The sequence below is a fragment of the Rhinopithecus bieti genome, unplaced genomic scaffold, assembly GCF_001698545.2.
Source record: "Rhinopithecus bieti isolate Rb0 unplaced genomic scaffold, ASM169854v2 scaffold_7673, whole genome shotgun sequence".
NCBI lineage: Eukaryota > Metazoa > Chordata > Mammalia > Primates > Cercopithecidae > Rhinopithecus > Rhinopithecus bieti.
The window spans coordinates 1,609,438-1,635,429 of NW_016806375.1; the positions used below are offsets into that span (position 1 = coordinate 1,609,438).

The 25,992-nt window shown below is 43.1% G+C and overlaps 1 protein-coding gene across 4 annotated transcripts in view; it reads right to left on the reverse strand.

Moving 5' to 3' along the window:
* GALNT10 (polypeptide N-acetylgalactosaminyltransferase 10) overlaps positions 1-25,992 on the reverse strand; it is a 230,559-nt gene that overhangs the window by 103,961 nt on the left and 100,606 nt on the right. For all 4 annotated transcript variants that reach the window (XM_017875711.1, XM_017875712.1, XM_017875709.1 and 1 more), the window contains exons 2-3: positions 24,667-24,769; positions 21,232-21,370 (exon numbers count right to left, since the gene is read on the reverse strand). In XM_017875711.1, the coding sequence (XP_017731200.1) occupies positions 21,232-21,370; positions 24,667-24,769 (242 nt within the window). The remainder of the gene's footprint in view (positions 1-21,231; positions 21,371-24,666; positions 24,770-25,992) is intronic.

The window sequence follows — 25,992 nt, forward strand, 5'->3', positions numbered from 1 at the left end:
TTTTTTTATTTTATTTTATTTTTTTTATTTTTTTATTTTATTTTTATTTTTTAATTATACTTTAAGTTCTAGGGTACATGTGCATAACGTGCAGGTTTGTTACATATGTATACTTATGCCATGTTGGTGTGCTGCACCCATCAACTCATCAGCACCCATCAATTCATCATTTATATCATGTATAACTCCCCAAGGCAATCCCTCCCTCCTCCCCCCTTCTCTTTCTCTTGGTAGCAGCAACCTGATTTTCCTTGGGGAATCTCCTACACATCACCTGTAGAGGGCTGGGGTGGAGCTGACTCCTTCCTTGCCTTGAGGGTGGGCAAAGGAGCCTGGCTTAGCCAGTCACAGCATCTCACCTCTCCAGCCTTGTTATAAGTAGGTTGAGGGCAGGCACACCTGCAAATCAGAGAAAGTCTTGGCTGAGACAACTGGGAAAGACACAAGCTCTTTTCTGTTGAGACTGAACATGGGAGGATATATATCTGGTCTTCCTGGGGCAACCATGTGGACTGTTCCTTGCCTCAGAATGAAGTTAACAGAGTAGAAAACAGAGCCAAGAGTTGGAGAGAGAGATTCCTATTGGCATCAGTTGGGGACCGGGATCCAGCTATGGCTGAAGCCAAGGTCTATTCCTGGCCTTTTCAGTTATATAAACCAATACATTTTCTTTTCTTAAGTCAGTTTGAGTTAGGTTTTTTGTCACTTGCAACTAGAAGAATCTTTGCTGATATAACTAGATAATCTTAGGTATATTCAGTCAAATGAATCTGTTTTGGACCCAGTGATGGCTTCTGAAGGACAAACAGGCACAACTGTTGCCCAGACTTTACCCCTGATCTGAAGTGGGCAGGTTCTCTCTGCTGTAGAAGAACTTTGCTTGTTCACTGACCAAGAGAAAGTAACCTGGGCAGAGGGGCATGATGGGACTGGGAGGAAAGGAGATAACCCAGATTGCTTGTGACCAAACGGTTCCTAATTTCACATTCCCTAGAGGATTCTGAGCTCTTGGGACACAAAGACATATATAATATACTAAGATGTACCATCAGGGCTTAATGCTGGAGCACTAGAAAATAAAAGTCAAAATACAAGAGACGCATTTCAAAAATCTCTCTGAGTTAACTTTGAAATATAACAATCTAATCATTTAAAAGGGAACTATAACAAACATTCAGTTCCCTAGCATGGGACATGATCCACAGACCAAACTGAAATGTTAAGTCAATTGAACAAACCCAATATTATATATGCCTAAGGGAGCAAGAATGCTCCGGACCTGGGTTCAAATCCTGACTCTGATCCTTTGCAACTGTGAGACCCCAGCAAGTTCCTATCCCATGCTGAGCCTCAGTTTCCTTATCTATGGAATAGGGATGGTAACACCATGAGAATGTCATGAGAACCAAATGAGACAGTACATTTAAAACAGCCATATGGAGGGATAAGTAGCTGGCTGTTCTTGGAGATGGGTAAATGTGGAGGACAACTCACAGCAAAGATTTCACAGCTCCTGATTTCAATTCTCTCAGAATCAGGGCTGACCATCCCAGGAAGGGCATGGGGCTTCAGTAAGGCTTCACTGAAGAGTTCTGCTCTAGTAGGCAAGAATCCCACTTTTGGTACCTCAGGCTTTGGCTGGCTCATGACTCAAAACATTCTCATTTGCTCACGCCCTTGCATCATTCATGTATTCAAGAAATGTAATACACTGAGCACTTACCATGTGACAGGCACAATGCTAAGCCCTGGAATTAAAATGGCAGGAAATAAGCTGTCGTTCCTGTCCCGTGGGATACAGAGTCTAATCAGGGTTGTGGACGACAGGCAAATAACATAAACAGTAATAAATTATGATAATTTTTTTCTGCCTTCCTGTGTACGGCTGTGAGGTGACAGCAAAATGAAAACAGCCTAGAAAGGCACAGACTGAAGTGTTACTAGTGGCACAGCCTCATGCCCAGGCCTGTGCCCTGCCATCGTTGCTGAGTTGAAGTGGAGTTGGAAGTTGCCTCGTCCAACCTGTCTGTTTTCCAATTCCAAGTAAGGTAGTGAGGCTTAGAGGAGCTGTTTGGTGATCCCAGACAACGTGGCCAGCTGGGAGGTGGACCTGGCTCCTCAGTTTAGTCCCAAAGAGAAAATCTTTTGGAGACTCTGGATGTAAATAACAAATCTAAATCGGACACAGTTTCAAGGAGCCAGTGTTTGCCGTCATGTTCCAAGTGGTGCCTGTTGGCTTGGCAAGTCCATGGGGGGCTGACCACGCAGCCTAGAGAAGTGGGATTTTCAAGAAGATTCAATGAACGTCAGCAACTAAAAACTCTCACTAATAAAAATGTGGATGCCCTACATATGCTTGCTGAGGTCCATTCAATGTTCATTCTCTTTTCTCAGAAGTAGTTTGGTATGGACTTGGAGCCAAAAAGACCACAGAGTATTAGCTATATAGCCTTTGGCAAGTTATCAAACACCTGCTTAGTTTCTTCCTTTATAAAATGGACTTGTAGGTTGAGCTGAGAAGTGAATAAGAAAGGAATATGTTGGTGCTCTGTAAACAGGAGGGTCATCAGGTACCATCTTGGTCCAACAAGGAACTTACATGGTGATCAGGTCAGTCACGGGGCCTACCTTGTCCATGCCTTCCCTTCTGACAGAAATGACCAAGCCCACAGTCCTGGGTGGGCTCTATGACCGCCCCTTACCTAGCCACAGTTGCTTAGGGCATTAGCAGAGCTCTGACTCAGGGTCACCAATCCATTGACTTGCCAGGGGTCAATGGCCTTGCAAGAAATCTGTGCCAAAATGAGGCTCACCAGACCAACCAAATTCTCCCTTCTGAGGACACAGCTTGATGTGTGGAAAGAATGTCACAGAGCTAATGAGAGGAGCAGACAGAGCTACACAGAGGAGAGCTAAGGCCTCTTAATGGTGGAATCTAGAAATTCCTGGTGCTGAGGAGATCGTAAGAGAACCTGGAGGCCAGCCTTGGAAAAATTTCCCCTTTCAGGCACTGAGAGGTCTGTCTGTGCCGTGGCTCCACCTCCTTCCCCTGGGGGGCCTTTCTCACATTCCACCTAGACAACATTCCCATTTCCCTCTACTGCCCGTGATTCCTTGCGTGGGATACTCCATTAGCTGAGGTAATCTTGAAGCCAAGGAATTCTGTCCATCTCTAAATCTGTTCCCTGGATTAAAAAACCAAGAGTAAGCACCCAAAAGTTGTACTAGAGCTGAGTCAATTATTTTTATTATTTATTTTTGATTGTGAAAATAATTGGATTCTTTTAGAATTCAGATTTCTAAACTTCAGAAGTACCATTAATATGGAAATCTGGACTTTCAGGTCATAGACACAGACTGCTAGGACACACTGTTGTTCCACATGATTTGCAATGCCCTATCAACACGGAACTAACTGGGCCATCATGACATTAAGAGCAATTACTTGTAGTTCACAGCACTTCACCATCACTACGCTCTGCACATTGTGGCAAATTACTCTTCGGCAATTTTAGGGATTCGTTTTTGGGTTTTTCTTTTTTTAAGGAAATTATCATTTTAAAAATTGTCAAGTGACTCTTGTTTGAAAGCTTTTAGTGCTTGGACTCCTAGATAAACAATCATCTTCTGGAAATGGGCACCACTTTAGCACTTTCTCATGGTAACCAAATCCAACATACCCTCCTTTGCCAAGCAGATGACAACTTTGGATTTTTCCCTAATGAGATGGAGCTGGTTGGGAGCTGGTTTGTATGTTGTGGGAGGCAGGGAGGCAGGTACGCAGACGCCAGCATCTGTTTGGGTTGAGGACCAAGGCAGAAGGCCAATTATCATTCCCAGGCCACATACACAGCTTTAACCTGAAAGGCCAATCAGAAGCAATGAATATATTAAGTCTGGAAAGCCTGACTCTCATCTCATTTGTGCTCCTTGGTTTAAAGATGAGGAAAATGAGCCCTAGAATGAGGAGGGACCTTCCCAGGGTCACAGAGGGAGATAACATATCCATATCTCAAACAGTGGCCCTTGGTCCAAGGGTAAGAATCCTAGGAAGGGCACTTCCTTGGGATGCAACTACAGGTGTGGTGAGGGAAGCAGATAGGCTGAAGAGACACTCAGATCTGGGTTCAAATCCCATGTCTGTCACTTAGCAGCTGGGTCACCTTGGGAAAGTCATAACCTCCCTGAGACTTAGTTTCCTCTTGGGTAAAATGCATCCTTCCTATTAAGGCTGTCACAAGGAATAAAAGAGGTGCCATATGTGAATGCACCTGGTATAGCATCTGGTATGTAAATTTAGTTTCCACTTTACAGAGGCCACAGCATAGGTCATTTTCCAGCAAATGGTGTAAGTTCAAACTTCTAGAATTTTCTCCTCTCTATTCTGCAAAAGACAATCCCCTTAAAATATAACATTCTCAGAAAGACTACCACCAATGGTCTTGGAACCACCAAGAAACTGACTAAGTGGAAGTCAGAGACAGCTCCACCAGAACAAGAGGCAAAAGCTGAGTCTTAGTGGGTAGAATGTGAGAAGTCCCTGTTCCCTTTCCCCATCCTCCCTCGAGCTGCAGACTTAGGCGTTCTCCTGACACATACTGATTTCAAGCCTCTTTCCTCAGCTCAAGGCTCAGGCTCATGCTCAGCTATCCAGCCCTTCTCTACCCTCCTCTCGGGGATGAGACAGGCACGAGCTTTCTCTTTAACACAGTCTGGCTGGAATCAGAGGACCCAAAAGATTACCTGACAACGTGTGCCAAGGCTGACATCTTTATGAAGGCCCTTTGCCATTCAGGGGAGGCTTTGCTGAGAGCCAGCCAAACCCACCTGCTAGTCCCTGTTCAACAGACAGCTAAGAGACACACAGAGGTTTATTCTTATTATTCATATTGTTAATTATAAACCTCAGCAGTATCAGTTCGTCACTAGTTGTGCACCCCCTGACTAGGACCAGAGATGTCAGATACAAGGAGTATTTAAAGGATCTTGGTTTGTGCTTTCTTGTCCTTCCTTTTGAACTTACATTTTGGGAACTGTTTTATTTAGGTCATATCTAGTTTTAAGATGGTTATAAAAACAATAACTTTTTTTCTTTTAGAGTCTCGCTCTGTCACCCAGGCTGGAGTGCAGTGATGTGATTTCAGCTCACTGCAACCTCCGCCTCCCACATTGAAGCAATTCTCCTGCCTCAGCTTCCTAAGTAGCTGGGACTATGAGGCACTCACCATCACAACCGGCTAATTTTTGTATTTTTTGTAGAGATGTGGTTTCACCATGTTGGCCAGGCTGGTATCAAACTCCTGACCTCAAGTGATGCACCTGCCTCGGCCTCCCAAAGTGTTGGGATTAAAGGCATGAGCCACCGCACCCAGTCTAACAATAACATTTTTTAAAAATCTAGCAACAGTTTCTTTACACTGCTGTCCCACATGATAAAATGTTTAGTCTTCCTACAGATGTAACATGCAATATATTCTACATACTCAAGCTTTAAACCAAGGATGACAGCAGGAAGGAGGAACTCTGGTCAATGAATATGCTGTGCAAGGCATAAAACAACCCTAAGGACCACACCTCACATACCAGTGAACTGCCAGCTGCCAGGCAAACATTCCTTAGAAGGAAATGGACTTTAATATCAAGTTACTTGATGATTCACAAAAGAGGAGAAAAGAAGAAATAACAATGTAAAGATATGTGTTCCAGGATGTTTTTTGCCACACTGTTTCCAGAAGCAAGGACCTGGGAATGACCTGTATGTCTGTCTACAGAGGAACTGTTGACTAAATTATATTCCTATGGAATATTACACAGCTATTAGAAATATCTTAAAATGTGACCACAATATATTAAGTGAAAAAAGTACTTGTAGAATAAAACACAATAGTATAACCACATTTTTATAAAACAAAACAAAACCCTAAGCCCCATTCATATGTCTCTATATATTATATAAGCAAAGAAAAACCTATGGAAAGCTATACACTAAACTGTTACAATTCACTACCCGGGAGAACTTAGGATTGGAGTGTAAAGTGGGGGGATAGAGAGGGGAGAGGGACTATTGATTTCTTCCCCTGAAAGGTGTGGGGAAGGAGGCTTACAATCAAGAAAGAATTATGTTCTTTTCTATGTAACAGTGCTCCTAAGCTAAGCTGTTCTACTTGTCTTATCATCATGCTGCCCTTGATACCATCTTAATGAAGGGAGAGAACTGATAATCACTCTCATCTTCCAGTCATTATTTTCTTTTCTCTTAAACCCTTTCAAGGCCAACACCACTTAGAAATCAAACTCATCTCTGTAACCAATTTTGCTGAATGCTATTTATCTGCTTCTGGACAAGAACATATTACCTTCTGCATGGTGAATGCGATGCACGCAGAGGAGTCTGCTGGTTGTGTTTGCTGGATTTATATAGCAAATACCACTCACTAGGCCTGGTCCCAGTACCTTCATGGACAGAGGATTCAGATTTAAAAACGTTTCCCTCCCCCAGGTACGGTGGCTCATGACTGTAATTTCAGTACTTTGGGAGGCTAAGGTGGGCAGATCAACTCAAGGCCAGGTGTTTGAGACCAGCCTGGCCAACATGGTGAAACTACGTCTCTACTAAAAATACAAAAATTAGCCTGGGTGTGGTGGTGTGTGCCTGTAGTCCCAGATACTTGAGAGGCTGAGTACAAGAATTGCTTGACCCCGAATGGTAGTTTGAGGTGAGCTGAGATTGCATCATTGTACTCCAGCCTGGGCAAAAGAAGGAGAATCTGTCTCAAAAAAAAAAAAAAAAAAAGTCCCCCACTCTGTGAGACATGGGTTTCGGGTCTCAGGTCTCAGGTCTCAGCCTGTGTATGATGCAATAGAAAAAACACAGGCTTGGATCTAGGTCAAGCCTTCTTTGCCTTCTACTAGCAGTGTGAACTGGAACAAAGGGCTGAGGTTCTCTGAGGTTTAGTTTGTGCATCTGTAAAATGGAGCTAGTGATGATCCCCATTTGATACAATTTCAGAGAGGCTGGAACCACAAAATAGTTGTAATAGTTTGTAAACCGGAAGACAATGTTGAGTATAAAAGAAATAAATCATCATCGCACAACAGTTCAGAATAGGAACAAGCAAAGTACAACTGGCAAGGTGTTCAGCACAATGCCTGGCACATTGACAAATAAATAGGAGCACTTGACAAACAGTACATGTTGTTATTAATGGAGAACACAGCATCCATCTCTAGAAGACTTAGAAAATGCATCTGTTTGCAGAAATAATAAAAAGAAAACAAGTTATACATCCAGTCATGTAGATATACGTGGCTTTTATCTAGCATAAACTGTAGGGAGTAGATGCTCATATAATTTTTAGTTGATAGGCATCCATTTTTGCTGGTAGATTATTTATCGTCACAATTTCAACCTGAGGGCTGAATTCACTGAACTCTTTTAAAAATTAGAGAAAAGAAGTCAATGTGAGAAATGTTATTGGCTGCCATTTTATTTTAAGGCATATAAGCACCTTTAAATCCCAATATTAGTCAATATTGGGATCAATATTGGATCAATAACTGTTATCTTGAAAGAAACACCGCTGTTCAGAAGGGAGTCATTTAATTTCAGAGGAGAAGAGCTGACTTAAGTCTCCTAAAAAATCAGTAATGCGGCCAGGCACAGTGGCTCATGCCTGTAATCCCAGCCCTTTGGGAGGCTGAGGTGGGCGGATCACTTGAGGTCAGGAGTCCAGACCAGCCTGGCCAACATGGCGAAACTTGTCTTTGCTACAAATACAAAAATTAGCCGGGTGTGGTGGTATGCACCTGTAATTCCAGCTACTTGGGAGGCTGAGGCAGGAGAATCACTTGAACCCAGGAAGTGGAGGATGCAGTGAGCCAAGATCACAGCTGCACTCCAGCCTGGGTGACAGAGCAAGACTCTGTCTCAAAAAAAAAAAAAAAAAAAAAAATCAGTGATGGTCCAAAAAAAGAAAAACCTACATTTTTTCCTTTCCCAGCTTACAAATCATTCCACCTACAGGCCCTCCCCTCCCACAACAGTCTCGCTAACAACCTGCCAAAACAGGGAGGCTGCATTGCTCTCGAATCCTGAGTATCTCTGGGGCACTAACCTTATACTGAAGTACTCCATTATAAAGGTGTCAGGCAAGCTTGCTCTACCACATGAATCATGATTAAAAAGCGTAAAAACTGCTAATAAGTACTAAATATGTCTTCTAAGCCTGTCACTGTTCTATGGAGGGTCTGACAAACCACTCTGCACCACGGGGTAGGGGCGGGTACAGACTCCTGTCATTCATTCCCAACAAAAAGGGTGGAAGGTTATGGGCACCGCTCTTGCCATAACCTGAACGCTGACCATAAACTCCATTATGCCCCATGCCACACACCACGTCTGGTCTTGGGTCATTTTTAGGCTTACTATCTGTTACGCCTCAGGCATTTCCTGATATTCTAGGAAGGTGAGTTAATTAAAACCACAATAAAAACACAGCAACTCAGAAAAAAATCCTGTCACTATTTCCATTTTTCACAACACAAATGGAATCATTTATTCAACTGCCTACTTGACACTGACATTTGGATGTGAAACAATGTTGCAAACTTTTCTGCAATCAAAATCGTGATTTTCCCCAAAACCTGCTCTTCCCAAAGTCATCTCCATTTCTGCAGATGGCAGCTCCATCTCCCCAGCTGGTCTGGCCAAAAACCTTGGCATTATCCCCGGCTCCTCTCTTATTCTCATATCCACAATCTTGTAAGTAAATTCTGGCACCTCCATCTCCACCTTCCAAGTATGTCTAGAAATCAGCCATGGCTACTCCACTACTCCTACCGTGGACTGACTCTCTCTCACGCTCCCCTGCCTTGCTGTTAACATACTCCTAACTAGTCTCCCTGCTTCCACCCTTGGCTGCCTACAGTCTGTTCTTAAAACAGCAACCAAAGTGATCCTTTTAAGATGAAAATCAGATTATGTCACTCTCTGTTCGAAACCTTCCAGTGGTGTCCCGTCTTAGCCATTTTGGGAAAAGCTCCAGCCCCACTACAATCCCTGACCACCACCCAGACACCTCTCCAGCCTTCTCATCACTCGAATCATCAGGCTCCAGCCACACTGGCCTCCACAAGCCAGGCACGGTGGCCTCTGGGCCTTTGCATTTGCTGTTTTCTCTGCCTACAGGCTCTTCCGCCAATTAACTGCCCTGCTAGGCCCCTTACCACTTCATAGCTCTGTTCATATGCTATCTTATCAGAAAGCACTTCCTGACCCCTGAAATAAAATCTACCCCATTCTTACTATTTTTTTCTACCCTTTATCCTGTTAATCTTTTTCCCCCTACATCACTTATTGCTGTCGAAAAAATCAATCCATTTATTTGTTTGTTTATATTATGACTCTCCCACCCCTACCCCCAGTGGAATGTAAGCTCTAGGAGGGAAGGAGATTTTGACCATTTGCTCATTGCTGATTCCCTAGGACCTAGGCCATACAGTAAGCACACAAAATAGACACTCAATAAATATTTGCTGAATGAATAAATGGCTTTCAGAGACAGTTTTAAGTGACTAATAGGCTTGAAATCTCTTCAAGACAGGGACTATCTCTTGATCATTTTAGCATAATAGGCCTGAGTAAGGGCTGGCCGCATTTCAGATGAGCTGCAGACTGGAGGTGGAAGGGTCGAAAGGAGTCCATAATAAACACACAGTTATCGTAGATAAAGTTCCTGATTTAGTTAGCTCTGGATACATCAGTTGGGTGGGCCATGCAAGGCAGGAGCCCAGGAGCACAGGCAGCAGCTCTGCCAACAGCTTGTCCTAGTTCTCAGGGTCTCCAACAGGGATGCACAGCTGGCGATGCCACTGGGGCAGGAAAGCTCAATCCTTTTACACCCCTGCTCTTTCTTGCCCCAGGCTTACATCACTATTCGAGAAGACTCCCTTTCTGCTATGGGAATATTTATGAACATCAAGTTTTTGCTTTTCAAGCCAAACTCAGCATCACTAAGGCCATATTATCATGGGGGCAAGTGGGTGGTCCTGAATAGGACCTCAGCCACCAGCTCTGCTAGGTCCAGGATGCTATTTCCTCATAGTCCACTCCCTCCTTCTGATTCCTCACCCTTTTATCAGGGTGTTTTGAATGCTGCAATGGTTGGCAAACCATGATAACAAATCCCTTTCCAACTGCACTCTACCCCACAGTCAATTATCTTTTATAAGATTTAAACAATAAGAAAAATAGCATATATTTACCCACATGGCTACTATTTGCAGTGATCTTTATTCTTTGTGAATAAAGATCTCTATTTCTATCTGGTATCTTTTTTATTTTTTTGGAAGATATTTTCACTGGGTATAGAATTCTAAGTTGACAGGTTTTTTCTTTTCATACTTTATTGTTATTATTTTTTCACTAAACACACAACCCTGCTCAGGGTGTACCTGTGTGACTTTGGCGCACTTCTTTATCCTTTGATCTTTTAGTTACTGATCTGAAAAAAAGTGAATAATGATGACGATACCACTGGCCCAACCCATTCACGAGGGATATTGGTCTGTAATATTTTTTTTTTGTAATGTCTTTATCTGATTTTGGTATCAGGATAATGCTGGTTTTACGATGAGTTGGAAAGTACCCCATCCTCTTTAATTTTGGGGAAAAATTTGTATAGAATTATTTCTTTTTTTTTTTTTCTTGAGAGAGAGTCTTGCTCTGTCGCCCAGGCTGGAGTGCAGTGGCGTGATCTTGGCTCACTGCAAGCTCCGCCTCCAGGGTTCATGCCATTCTCCTGCCTCAGCCTCCCGAGTAGCTGGGACTACAGGTGCCCGCCACCATGCCCGGCTAATTGTTTGTTTTTAGTAGAGACGGGGTTTCACTGTGTTAGCCAGGATGGTCTCAATCTCCTGACCTCGTGATCTGCCCACCTTGACCTCCACAAGTGCTGGGATTACAGGTGTGAGCCACCGTGCCCGGCCAGAATTATTTCTTAAATTGTCAAAAGAATTCATCAGTGAACCCACCTGGGCCTGAAGTTTTCTTTATGAGAAGGTACTTAACTACACTGTCAATCTCTTTAATACATATAGGACTATTCAGGTTGATTGTTTCTTCTTAAGTGAGCTTTGGCAGTTTGTGTCTTTCAAAGAATCTGTAATTTCAGCTAAGCTGTTAGAAGTTTAGGCACAAAGTTGTTCAGGATATTCCTCTATTATTCTCTTAACAGTTATAGAATCTATAGCTATGTCATCTCTCTCATTCCTGATACTGGTAATTTTTGTCTTCCTTTTCTCTTTTTCAAGCTGGTTAGACGTTAATTAATTTAACTGACCATTTCAAAGAGCCAGCTTTTGTTTTTCTTGATTTTCTGTTTCATTGATCTCTGCTTTGATCTTTTTCATGTCCTTTCTTCTGTTTACTGTGGATTAATTTGCTCTTCTTTTACTAGTTTCTGAAAGTGGAAGTTGATGTCATCAATTTTAGACCATTCTTTTTTTTCTAACATAGGCACTAATGCTGCAAATTTCCCCTTATGTAGTGGTTTAGTGACATTCCACAAATTCTGAAATATAGTGTTTTCATTATCATTCAGTTAATAATACTTTCTAATTTTGTTTTTTATTTCTTTTTTGACCCATCTGTTATTTATATGTAAGTAATATATTTTCTAATCTTTTGGAAAGTTTAAAAGGATTATTTTGTTACTGATTTCTAAATTTAATTTCATTGTGGTTAGAGTGATACTTTGCATCACTTGAATCCTTTTAAATTTATGAGGACTTGTTTTCTGGCCCAAAATATAATCTATCTTGGTAAATGTTTCATATCCACTTGAAAAGAATGTGTATTCTGCTGTTATTGGTGGAGTATTCTATAAATGTCAATTAGGTTATATTGGTCGACAGTGCTGTGAGAGTCTACTATATCCTTGCTGACTTTCTGTCTATCTGTATTACCAATTATTGAGACAGAGGTGTTGAAATCTCTTAATCTCATAATTGTGGCTTTTAAAAAAAATTTCTCCTTATAGTTTTGTTGTTGTTGTTTGAGACGAGTCTTGCTTTGTCGCCCAGGCTGGAATACAGTGGCACAATCTCGGCTGACTGCAGCCTCTGCCTCCCAGGTTCCAGTGATTCTCCTGCCTCAGCTTCTTGGGTAGTTGGGATTACAGGCACGTGCCACCGTGCCTGGCTAATTTTTGTATTTTTAGTAGAGACAGGGTTTCACCATGTTGGTCAGGTTGGTATGGAACTGCTGACCTCAGATGATCCACCCTCCTTGGCCTCCCGAAGTGCTGGGATTACAGGCGAGAGCCACTGTACCCAGCCTCTCCTTATAGTTCTATCAGTTTTTGCTTCATGTATTTTGAAGCTTTCTTATCAAGTACATAAACATTTAGGATTGCTATGTCTTCCTTATGAACTACCTCTTTATTATGAAATAACTTTCTTTATTCCTGGTAATATTCTTTGCTCTGAAATCTACTTTGACTGATATTAATATTGACACTACAGCTTTCTTTTGACTGGTGTTAGCATGGCATATCTTTTCTTTTACATTTAACTTATTTGTATCTCTACATTTAAAGTGTGTTTCTTGCAGGTAGCATGTATTTGAATCTTGTTTTCTTATCCAATCTGACAATCTCCACCTTTTAACCAGAATAATTAGAGCATTTACATTTAACGTGATTATTGATATGGTTAGGTTAAAGTCCATCATTTTAGTATTTTCTATTTCTTCTTCTTCTTCTTTTATTTTTTACAGATGAGGTCTTGCTCTGTCACTAAGGCTGGAGTGCAGTAGCATGATCATAGTTTACTGCAGCCTCAAACTTCTGGGCTCAAGTGATTCTCCCACCTTAGCCTCCCAAGTAGCTGGGAATACAAACATGTGCCACTATGCCTGGCTAATTTTTTTTTTTTTTAAGAAATGGGGTCTTGCCCAGGTTGATCTTAAACTCCTACGCTCAAGTGATCCTCCTGCCTCAGCCTCCTGAGTAGCTAGGATCACAGGTGCAAGCCACTGCACCCAGTTCTATTTCTCCTTTCTGATTTTGATTCCTTTCCTTGCTTTCTCTGCCATATTTTGGATTACTTTTTCTGATTTCATTTCATCGCCTCTGTTGGCTTATTAGCTATAATTCTGTTTTGTTATTTTAGTGCTTGCTTTAGGGTTTATAATATATGTTTTTAATTCATCAGTCTACCTTTATACTTCACATGCACTATTGAGAGGTGAAGCCGGCTGGGCTTCTGGGTTGGGTGGGGACTTGGAGAACTTTTCTGTCTAGCTAAAGGATTGTAAACACACCAATCAGCACTCTGTGTCTAGCTAAACGTTTGTAAACACACCAAGCAGCACTCTGTAAAAACGCACCAATCAGCACTCTGTGTCTAGTTAAAGGTTTGTAAACGCACCAATCAGCACTCTGTAACATGGAACAATCAGCAGGACGTGGGTGGGGCCAAATAAGGGAATAAAAGCTGGGCACCTGAGCCAGCAGCAGCAACTCTCTTGGGTCCCCTTCCATGCTGTGGAAGCTTTGTTCTTTCGCTCTTCACAATAAATCTTGCTGCTGCTCCCTCTTTGGGCCCGCACTACCTTTATGAGCTGTAATACTCAAAGCAAAGGTCTGCAGCTTCACTCCTGAAGTCAGTGAGACCACGAACCCACAGGGAGGAACAAACAACTCCAGACACGTCACCTTTAAGAGCTGTAACACTCACTGTGAAGGTCTGCAGCTTCACTCCTGAAGTCAGCGAGACTACGAACCCACTTGGAGGAATGAGCAACTCTGGACGTGCCACCTTTAAGAGCTGTAACACTCACTGCAAAGGTCTGTGGCTTCACTCGTGAAGTCAGCAAGACCATGAACCCGCCAGAAGGAAGAAACTCCAGACACATCTGAACATCTGAAGGAACAAACTCCAGACACACCATCTTTAAGTACTGTAACACTCACAGCGAGGGTCATGGCTTCATTCTTGAAGTCAGCGAGACCAAGAACCCACCAGAAGGAACCAATTCTTCCAGACACACCGTGAGAACCTTATGATAGCAGATTACTATTTCTCCCCTCCAATCTTTATGTTGGCACACATTTTATTTTACATATATTTTAAATCCAATAATGTTATTATTCTTGGTTACACAGCCAATCGTCTTTTAAAAGATTTAAACAATAAGACAAATAGCATATATTTACCCACAAAGCTACTATTTCTAGTGATCTTCGTATTTTGTAAATAAAGATCTCTATTTGTAGACAGTATCTTGTTTAAAAAAAGATATTTTCACTGGGTACAGAATTCTAAGTTGACAGAGTTTTCTCTTCCATACCTCATTTTTTAATTACTAACCATAGTTTACTGATATTTCCATACTTTAAAGATGTTGCTACACCATATTCTTTTTGGAGTGTTTACAACAAGAATTCTCCTGTTATCTTTGTTCCTCTCGCTATAACAAGTTTTATTTCTCTGGCTGCTTTAACATTTTTTTCTTCATCGCTGGTTTTTAGTAATTTGATTATAACATGCTTTGATGTCATTTTCTTTGTATTTCTTGAGCTTGTGTTTCACTGAGTTTCTTGGATGTGGTATTATAGTTGTTATCCAATTTGGAAGACTTTCAGCCATTACTTCCTTACACACACTCTAATTACATGAATACTAGAATTTTTAAAGTTGTCCCACAGGTAATTGAACTTCTTTTCAATTTTAAAGTTCTTTTCTGTGTTTTGCTTTGAGTAGTTTCTTTTGCTACAGCTTCAAGTTCATTAATCTTTTTTTTTCCAGCAATATCTACATCATTAATCCCATTCAGTGTATTTTTCATTTTAGACATGGTTGATTTCATTTCTAGAATTTTGATTTGGATCTTCTTATATTCTCCATATCTCTACCTAACTTTTTAAATATATGAAATACAGTTACAATTAACTCTGCTAATTCTACTGTCTTTGTCAGCTCTGGGTTGGTTTTGATTGAGTGATTATATTTGTCACTGTGGGTCATTTTTTTCTACTTTTTTGCATGCCTGGTAATCTTCGATTGGGTTTCACATTGCTTAGTACTGAATATTTATGTATTGATGTCAGTATTATCAAGCTTTGTTCTGGATGCATTATATATTTGGAAACAGTTTGATCCTTTTGGGTAATAATTTATGATTTTTTTAGACTGGTCCAGAGCACCGTTTAGTCTAGAGCTGATTAGATGCCACTAAGACAAAACTCTTCTAAGTACTCTACCTGATTCCCCATGAGTTATGAATTAGGAGGTTTTCCAGTCCGGGTGGTAGGAAGAGGCACTATTCTTGGCCCTGAGGGAGCACTAGGCACTGTTCCTTATAGCATTTTAGGGTGATTCCTTTCCCAGTGTCAGATAGCTTCCTCATGGCATGTGCTGATCAACAATCCGCTGAGTGTTTGAGAGGATTCTGTAGATCTCTGTAGGTCTCTCTTTGCACAGTTCTCCTCTCTCCAGTACTGTGTCCTCTGAACTCTAGCCTCCTTGATCTCCTTGGACTCTCAGCTCCACTTCCTTAACTCAGGAAGTCTTCTGGGCTCTATCTTGGTTCGCCCTCCCTGCACCATGGCCTAGAAATTCTCCCAAGGCAATAAGCTGGGGCAACTATAGGGCTCACCTCATTTGTTTCCCATTTCTTAGAAATTATTGTTCTTTACTGCCTGATGTCCAGTATCTTAAAAACCAGTGTTTCATGTATTTTGCCTGGCCTTATTTATTTATTTATTTTTTGGTTGTTTTAGGCAGGAGGGCAAATTTATCTTACTTTATCTTGACCCAAATGTGATTTTATACCCACGTGTATGTTCCAATCAGGGCACTATTATATTATGACTACAATAAATGTGGTTGACTTAAACTTCCTGTGTTGGCAAGCTGTCATTTTTTCAGGGTTTGTATTTAATACATGTTTGTCAAAGGTAATAAGTGATAACTCCCTTCCTTCTTGCTTCTATTACACTTTGTAGCCTGTTAGGGATGTACAGGTGCTCAATAAAATACTGGCCTATTATAGTAATATGAGCTTATAAGTTCTTCTGAGGAAATTCAGTATATGTCATAAATTGACTGTGTTAATTTAACAAAAAGGAAGTGCAAAAAGGAACATGGAAGTAGGGATCTGGTAGACTTGGGCCTTTTATTGAAACACAGGTTTATTCATTAGTGAAGCTAAAACTATGGAATGGAGAAAGCAGGTCAGAATTGTGGACTGCTTTCATTCCCACTATGGATAATCTTTGCATGGGAGAAACTGACCACCTAACATGGGGTGTGCACAGGAAACTGCAGATTCCAGGCACTTTAGCAGTTGGGTCTCTGTTGTGCCATCAGCTCGGTGCTCTGGAGGGGCCTCCACGTTCAGTTGCCAAGCAGCCCAGCAGGGCTCCCAGGGAGTAGGGAAAGTGGGCCAGCCCACCAGCCAGCCACTGTTCATGCTCACTTGGCAGGAGGTGCAGAGGGCAGGCCCACTCAGAGCCAGCTGGCTGACTCCCATTTGCAGGACCAGTGAGTCTCGGCCAAACTGCCTCGCTTCCGTTCTCTGGCTACGCGGTCCCCAGTGCAGCTTCTGGTGGAAGCAAAGGCAGCTGGCACAAACAAACAGCCCCTCAATCCTGTTCTTGACACGCTGTTGCCAAAATTCAGTTTGAAGGAACAAAAGGCAAACATAAACCTCAGCTCCTGCTGGAGAAGTTGTTTAAGCTAAAAGAAACCGAAGGGAGTGAGCGGCTCAGCTGCTCTAATTTACTCACACATTTCTGCTGTCAAACTGCAGGAAAGATTCCCCTCTGGAAAAAAAGGAAACCTCTTCGAGACATCTGTCAACCCATTTCTGAAAAGTCAGCTTCCACACTTGGTGACTCTAAAAAAGGGAGGTGTCAGGAGCGCTGGCAGTAGTGACATCTTTTGCAGTTAGTAGCTTGGATGCTGGCTGGCTGGCTGGCTGGGTGGGCTCGTGATAGAGGTGCCTGAGACCTCCTTAGCTCCACTCCCACCCACCTGGAACAGGAATTGCACAGCTTATTGATGCCAGGGGCCCATCCGCCAGGCTGTGGGAGCCTAGGGACACTTCTCAGAGCAATGCTCATACTCCATAAAATGTACCAGATTTTAAAGAAAACCAATTAGACTGAAATATAGTTATCAAAATGTATTCAAAGCCAAGTGTGATGAGGTTTTGCCTGTAATCTCAGCTCCTCAGGAGGCTGAGGCAAGGGGATCGCTTGAGCCCAGGAGTTCAAGACCAGCCTAGGCAACATAGCAAGACCCTGTCTCAAAAAACAAAAAAAAAAAAAGAGAAGAAACAAGATCTAGTGGTAAAAGAAATGATAAATGATTGAGGTGATGGATTTCCCAATTACCTTGATTTGATCATTACATATTGTACGCTCATATCAAAGCATCACATGTATCTCATAAATATATACAATCATTATATAGCCATAATAATTAAAAATAAAAAGTAAATATCTAGAAAAAAAAGATCAGTGGTAGTTCTAAAAACTACCTCCATTTCCAAGTAGTGATGAGTGTCCATGGGATTCAAGAGGTCTGTAAGTGATGTGAAAGCAAATGCTTTCCTTGGGGGACATCACAGGGCTCTGTGGATTACATTCACAACAGAAGGGAACACCAAATTGCAGATAAAGCTTAATTTAAAAAACAAATTGAACGTTTTTCTCATCCAACTTTACAGACTCCCCTGAATTCTACTGAGGGACACATCTGTGGATCCCAGGACTCTGCGATGAAGAAAAGGTTTCTTTTTCTGGACTGTCAGGAAAGAGCACTACAATGGGAGACAAAGGGGTGAGGTCCTCATCCTGGCTCCACTTCCTAAGTCCTAAGCCAGAGAACATGTGCTGTCTGGCCTGGAGGCCTCTAGGGCCAGGCCACTCTCTCTACCCACAGTGCTCTTGCTCACCCTCGTGCCCTGGCCAGTCCTAGCTGTTCCTTTCAGAGGCTGTAGATAGCACCCCTTCAGAAGGCCTTCCTAGCTTTCAAAGGGCAGGCACAGGGTCAGGGTATCCTCTGTGGTCCCAAAGCACCCTGTGCCCAACCCTATTATTGATCTTCTCAACTATGGTGTAATGCCCAGCTCATGTCATCCGTCCCCACCTCTTGCACAAGAGTGGGAGTTCCTTTGAGGCAACACTAATGATTCATTTATCTTTGTGATCCTAGTGTCAAGCACAGGGCTTGGCACATAGAAGACCTACATATTTACTATGAGTAGATGAAAGAATGGAAGAAAGCTGTGACCACATCCAGCCTGTGTCTCTCTCTCACTGCAGAAATATTAATTTCACACCAGTGATTCTCAACCTTCATTATATATGAGAATTGCTTTTGGAGATCTTAGAAAATACTGAGATCCAGGTAACAACCTCAGAGATTCAGATTTTAGTGGTCTGGGGTAGGGTCCTAGCTTTCGAATTTTTAAAAAACCATCCAGGTGCAGCCAGGGTTGAGAACCCACAGTACCACAAGAACAGCAGCTGTGGTGAGAGAACAATGAATGAACTCACCAGGTGAACTTCTTTCCTAGATTCAGAAAGATGAAATTAGTGCAGAACTCAGAACTCCGCAAGGAGCTAAATACATACATTGAGTTTCTGACCCTCAGAGTCAGGTTACAGTTCCAAATCCAGTAACATCTGTGATAGCTGAACTACAAACAGTCTAGACTTACATCAAAAAATCTGGGGCTCAGCCAGGCACGGTGGGTCACACCTGTAATCCTGACACTTTGGGAGGCTGAGGCAGGAATATCACTTGAGTCTGGGAGTTCAAAACCAGGCTAGGCAGCATAATGAGATCCCATCTCTACCAAAAATACAAAAAATTCGCCAGCAGTGGTGGCACACACCTGTGGTCCCAGCTACATGGGAGGCTGAGGTGGGAGGACTGTTTGAGCTCAGGAGGCAGAGGTTGCAGTGAATATAAAAAATTCGCCAGCAGTGGTGGCACACACCTGTGGTCCCAGCTACAGGGGAGGCTGAGGTGGGAGGACTGTTTGAGCTCAGGAGGCAGAGGTTGCAGTGAATATAAAAAATTCGCCAGCAGTGGTGGCACACCCCTGTGGTCCCAGCTACAGGGGAGGCTGAGGTGGGAGGACTGTTTGAGCTCAGGAGGCAGAGGTTGCAGTGAATATAAAAAATTCGCCAGCAGTGGTGGCACACACCTGTGGTCCCAGCTACAGGGGAGGCTGAGGTGGGAGGACTGTTTGAGCTCAGGAGGCAGAGGTTGCAGTGAATATAAAAAATTCGCCAGCAGTGGTGGCACACACCTGTGGTCCCAGCTACACGGGAGGCTGAGGTGGGAGGACTGCTTGAGCTCAGGAGGCAGAGGTTGCAGTGAGCCGAGATCGCACCACTGCACTCCAGCCTGTGTGATAGAGCAAGACCCTGTCTCGAAAAAAAAAAAAAAAAAAGAAATCTGGGGTTTGACAGTGAAAACCATGAAACAAATGGCAAACCCCAAGGGAAAGCATACTGCGGCCCCTGCTCTGCTCCCCTGCTGTAAGGCATCTTTGGAAAAAGGGCCCAATCCTAGGTGACAGCACATCTTTTACATCTACAAAGTAGAGACGATCATAGTAATGCCAATCTCAAAGTACTGTTGTAGGAACTAAAGGAGGTTATGGGGATGAAGGCATTTTGTAAGCTGCCAAACATGTTACCAAGATGAAGTCTTTAGCACGGCATTCTGCTGATTGAGTTCTTATAGCTGGGAAGATCTTTATGGTTCAGTGATTAAAACCATAGATTCTAGAGCCAGACTCCCTGGGTTCAAATTCTGGCTCCATCTCTTTTCAGCTATGTTATCCTATGCAAATTACTTAATCTTTTTGTGCCTCAATTCCTCATCTGTGAAATGGTTATAATAACAGTACCTACCTCACAGGGATTTTAGAAGATTTGACTGAGTTAATATACTTAAAATACCTGAAACAGTGGTTCTCAAATGCAAGCATGCATCAGAATCTCCTGGAGGCCTTGTTAAAACACTGATTGCTGGACCCTTCCCCATAGCTTTGATTCGGTAAATCTGGGCTGGTGTCCAAGAAACTGCAGGTCTACCAAATTCCTAGGTGATGCTGATGTTGCTGGTCTGGGAACCACACTTTGAGAACCACTGGCTTAGAAAAATGCCTGGCATATAGTGAGCAACAAATAAATGTTAGCTTTTATTATCTTTTCCTGGGCTCTGTTTTCTCAGTCCCTGAGCAAAACTTACGCTCCAGTGCTAACTCAGTACTGCCTTCACGTGGAAGCAATTCTGAAATCTACTTGCAGTGATTCTCAAAGTGTGGTCCCAAGATAAGGAGCACCAGAATCCCCAGGGAGTCTGTTTGAAACGCAAGTTCTTGGGCCCCCATCCAGACCTACTAATCAACAGCTTTGAGGCTCAATATCCTGTGTCCTAACAACCCTCCAAGTGATTCTAATGTACCTCAAGTTTAAGAACGGCTCTACCAGAAAATCACCATCATCACAATGACCCTTATTGAAAATGTATGGGGAGGCAGGATAGCTTAAAGTCCAGGGTATAGTTTTTGATTGAACTGGAGTCTAAGGCCTGGCTCAGCCTGTTAATCACCTTATGGCCTTAAGTGAGTTATGATCCTCCTTTAAGCCCCAGTTTTCTCACTGTAAAACTGGCATCATTACAGGACCTACCTGACAGCAACCTGAGATGATACAAATAAAGTGTTTGGCACATACTACCAGTTCAAAGAATGTTAGCTGTCACTGTTATCAGCTTTATAATCATTCTGATATGTCTGCTCTCAATGTGAATAGAGATGGTTCATAACAAAGACAGAAATATAAGAAAGATTTTTTAAAAAAGAAATAAAAACATCACATAGAAAATGAAGATAATGAAAGTTAAAAACTTCATGACAACTTGTCCTCTACATTGGGGTCTGAACTTCCCTTCAGCCCAGAGCGAAAGGGGAAATGCAGGGGCTTCATAGTTCCAACTCCCTGAAGAGAGGAAGGAGGCTGGCTCTTCTGAAGCGACAGTATTATCCCTTACCCTCAACACCACGAACCTTTGCACAAATGCCTGTGTAAGAGGAGGGAGTCTCTGTCAGCAGGGCTCCAGGTACCTGCTTCTTTAATTAATTCTCAACAAGGCCAGGGGCAACATCCTTAGATCTCAGAATTTAAGAGATGTTACACTCACTTTGGGTGCCGGATATCTGGGAGAGAGCGATTCAAGGAGATTTTGTCACTGACGTAGATGTTAAATCCATTTTCTCGGTACGCCTGATCCACTCTCTCAGCATCGGTCATGGGGTAAGGTCTTCCTTGTTCTCCATTTCCTAGAAGCAAAGAGCAAATTCGATGTTGCTAATGGGGGTACTGTATATGGAGTGGGGAAAAAGGATGAAAAATATGATTAAACCACCAACATAAAACTTGACTTGGATGTACAGCATAGCTCAGATTTTGCAGTGGGAAGTACAAAGAGTAAGCGAGGAGCAAGCATTTATTCAGCCACTTTGCACATCTTGTTCTCATGTAATCACAGTGGCTCTGTGGGGTGGACATGAGACCTCTCATTCCATAGAAAGATAATCTGAGACTCAGAAAGGTTATCAAATCAGGAGTATGGATTCCAAAGCCCACATTCCCCTCACTCCGTCAGGAGCTCCGAAGACCCATGCCCTCGGAGACCAGTCACTGGACAGCTAGGTCCACCATCTGTGAGTGGATCAACCTTGGGCCAAGTCCCACCAGCTTTCAGAGCTAAAGCTTCCCCCTCCGATAACCACAGCACACTTGGAAGAGTCAAATGAGAGCTGCCTATTCGAAAGCTTTTTGTAAAGTATAAAACACCTCATAAACACGAGGAAAGATGATTACTGTAGGTAAGGCAAACTTTAAAAGTAAATCAAAATTGTCATAAATGATAAAAGATGCTTTGATTTTATTTTTGTTTTTAGGCCAGCAAACAAATTAAGATCTGCCTACTCTAAACCAGGAGTGCCTGAAAAGTGTTGCTTTGAGTCGTGGATTTGGGTGGGTTAAAGTGCTAGCTTTCCTCTCTCTGCACAACCCATCTGGAGAAGGAGTCTGATACTCTGGGAAATTTTTCTCTAGGTTCCCAGGGTACATATGGTAAGAGGGAATGTCCACATCCACCCCTGCAATAGTAGCTTAAGAGTCTGTCATTGATGGCTGGACGCGGTGGCTCACGCCTGTAATCCCAGCACTTTGGGAGGCCGAGGCAGGCGGATCACGAGGTCAGGAGATCAAGACCATCCTGGCTAACACGGTGAAACCCTGTCTCTACTAAAAATACAAAAAAAGTTAGCTGGGCGTGGTGGTGGGTGCCTGTAGTCCCAGCTACTCAGGAGGCTGAGGCAGGAGAATGGTGTGAACCCAGGAGGCAGAGCTTGCAGTGAGCCGAGATTATGCCACTGCACTCCAGCCTGGGTGACAGAGCGAGACTCTGTCTCAAAAAAAAAAAGGATCTGTCATTGGTGAGGATCTTGAAGAAATGGCAATAAAACCAGCTGGTTAAAAATCATCTTGCCTTCCAGAGCTTGTGGTCTGAGCAACACCTATTTACTCTGCAAAGTAAACATTGACAAAGTCAGATATCCAGGAAGGTGCAAGCTGAGACGTGGAGCCGAAGGGCTCTGACTACTCCAATCCAGTCAGACAAGAAACAGGACTCCGTCATCTACAGTTTGTAATGCTTCATAAGACATCACTGATTAGACCCCAGGACAGATAACACGAGGGATCCAAATTCAGTAAGCAGGAGACCAGAAGTGTTTGCTCAGGGAGGGAAGCTTCAAGAAGGCAATACAGGAGAGCAATTCAGAGTTCAGGTCCTGGAGCCAGATGGAGTGGAGTTCCAAGGCCAGCCCTACCCGTCCCCAGCTATGTCATCTTGGGCATGCCGTCAGCCTTTCTGAGTCTGAAGATTTTGCCTTTTGTATTAATTAGAATGAGGAGGTTCAATGTGAATGATGTGATGATTAAGGAGATAATGCAGACAAGATGCCTGGCACATAATTAGCATTCGACAGATGCTGGTTATTATTATTCTTAATGTCTCCACTGCTGGTTACTCTTGTCTTGCTGTTTAGCCCAATGTTCTAATAATTCTGGTATGTCTGGCAAATCAGCTCTTCTCAAACGTTTTCTTTCTTAATTTAGGCAGCACCGGCTGGGCATGGTGGCTCACACCTGTAATCCCAGCACTTTGGGAGGCTGAGGTGGGCAGATCACTTGAGGACAGAAGTTTGAGACCAGCCTGGCCAACATAGTGAAACCCTGACTCTACTAAAAATACAAAAATTAGCCTGGTGTGGTGGCACGGGTCTGTAATCCCAGTTACTTGGGAGGCTGAGGCAGAAGAATCACTTGAACCTGGGAGGCAAAGGTTGCAGTGAGCAAAGATTGCACCACTGAATTCCAGCTTGGGTGACAGAGCGAGACTCCATCTAAAAAAAAAAAAAAAAAAAAAGAGCAGCACCCATTCCCCATTTTCTGGCATCTCTAGATTTCTCTTTCCATCAGTTAAGTTATTGTACCAGCTCTATTCAGAACCTTGTGGTAAGTTGGTTTTGTCATAATGTAATTTTAAAAAAATCAGTAGTGGTGGGAGCCTTTAATGGAGATAAAAATGAATAAAATATTAATACCAATGCCTTAGATTTCTATAGTGCTTTCTAGTATTGCAAAGCTACTACATATTCATTGCTTTATTTGGCACCTCACAATAACATCCTGAGGTTGTCAAAGCAGGAAGCATGAGTCCCACGGACAGATGGAAAACCTGAGGCTCTGGGAGTATGGACTTTAACTGCTGATTAGATGGCTGTAAGTGGCATCAGAGCTGCTCTCCTGACTCCTTAGTCTAGGCTCCCTAGAGTTGATTCTCCATATAATTTCTGTACCACCTTACCCCAACCCTTCCCAACTCTCCAGTATAAACGGAACTGCTCCCAAGACTAATTAGCCACAGAAAACTTTAGCTGAAGCCCTCTAAGTTGACTCAGTCTCATGGCTGCAGTGTCAGGTAGGAATCAACTCTGCCCTCCCTCCAGACCTGGGTTCAAATTCCAAGTCTGCCTCTTTCTTTCTGTGCAACAGTGGGCAGATTACCACCCCTCTTAGAGCCACAGGTCCCTTCTTATTAAATGGGCCATAAAGGTTGATCTGAGGTTTCACAGAGGAAATTTCCAAGCACAGAGCATGGATCTTCCTCACAACAGGTGTTCAATAAATGGTGGCTCCTGTTAATACTGCTCCTTGTTTTAGTTGTAATCCCATAAGGGAGAGACATTTCTATCCTATGAAAATAAAATACAAAATATCCTATATGAGGGAGACATCTTCTATCATCCAATAAAGGTGGCAGGCAAATTCTTGCAGGCAGCAGATCTGGTGATGGGAGTGGAAAAAGGGGTCAGCTAACCAGTGAAGAGGGGCATCTGGGAATCAGGGGAAGGGATGGTGGCTGACGGGGAGGGAGCCAACAGGAGGTCCAGACACCCCTACTAAACACACACACGAACACACACACACCCACACACACACGTAAGCATATGTGCATATGCCCTTCACAGAGCCCACCCATGGCCAATCCCGCCCTCCATACCTACGCGCTGAGTGTCCCTCCGGATGGCCTCCTTGTCATGCCAGTCCTTCAGCTTCTGTCCATCTCCTAAGAAAAACGCCTTCTTTTGTCGACTGTGTGAGCCCTTTAAAAAAAGACAAAACTATGAAAATAGAAAAGGGCAAATAAGTTCAGTAACACAGGCCCAGGAGTTACCCTGCCTAAGCGAGCTTTTTATTGACCAAATGCCTGTCATCCTGTGTTCCTTTATCCACTCCCTCAGTATACCTTTGTTGGTGCCTTGCCATGTGCCAGCCAGGTGTGCAAACGTCAGCAAGATGACAGGAACGCAGTGTCTACCTTTCGGGAACTCACAAATCAGTGATGGAGAAAAAAGATGATCGCATTCTTTTTACCCACAGGAGAAAGTGCGCAGTGTGGTGACACCCAACAGAAATATAACATGAGCCACATATGTAACTTGAAATTTTCCAGTATCCACATTTAAAGAAGGAGGTGAAGTTGTTTTAATAATGTACTCTACCTAAAATATTACCACTTCAACATGCAATCAATGTAGTAAACTGATTAAGGTATTTTACATTTTTGGTGGGGAGGGTGAGTGGTGGGAGACAAGGTCTCACTCTGTTGGCCAGGCTAGAGTGCAGTAGCACCATGACGGCTCACTGCAGGCTCGAACTCCTGGGCTCAAACGATTCTCCATCCTCAACCTCCTGAGTAGCTGGGACTACAGGTACATGCTACCATACCAGCTAATTACTTTTTGTAGCGATGGGGTCACCCTATGTTACCCAGGCTGTTCTTGAACTCCTGGGCTCAAGCTGTCCTCCCACCTCAGCCTCCCAAAGTGCTGGGATTACAGGCATGAGCCACCATGTCCGACCTACATTCTTTTTCTTTGTACTGCCTTTGAAATCCAGTGTGTATTTTACACTTGTGGTCATCCCAATTCAGACTCATTTCAAGTGTTCAACAGTTGCATGTGGCTAATCACTACATATTGGATAGGGGAAGGGCTCAGAGAATGCACCACATGAGTTCAGTTCCACTGGGGAGAAATGGGAGAATATTTCATGGAGCTGAGTGCATTTGGGCTGGGTCTCAGACAGATCAACAGGAGAGGCAGGCAAGACAAACATCCTGGGCACTGACTTGTGACGTTTGGGTGGAGTAAGGCAAAGCAGTGTGTGGCCCAAGGAAAAGGAGTGCCGTAAGCAAGAGCAGAAGGCAGGTCTTGGTCATCCCTGTGGTCCTGAGGGCCCAGCTCCAAAGAGAATAAATGTGTGGCAAATGGGCGTGGACTGTATGAAGAAGCAATTGAATGGCTGAAAGGAGAAAAAAAAAAAA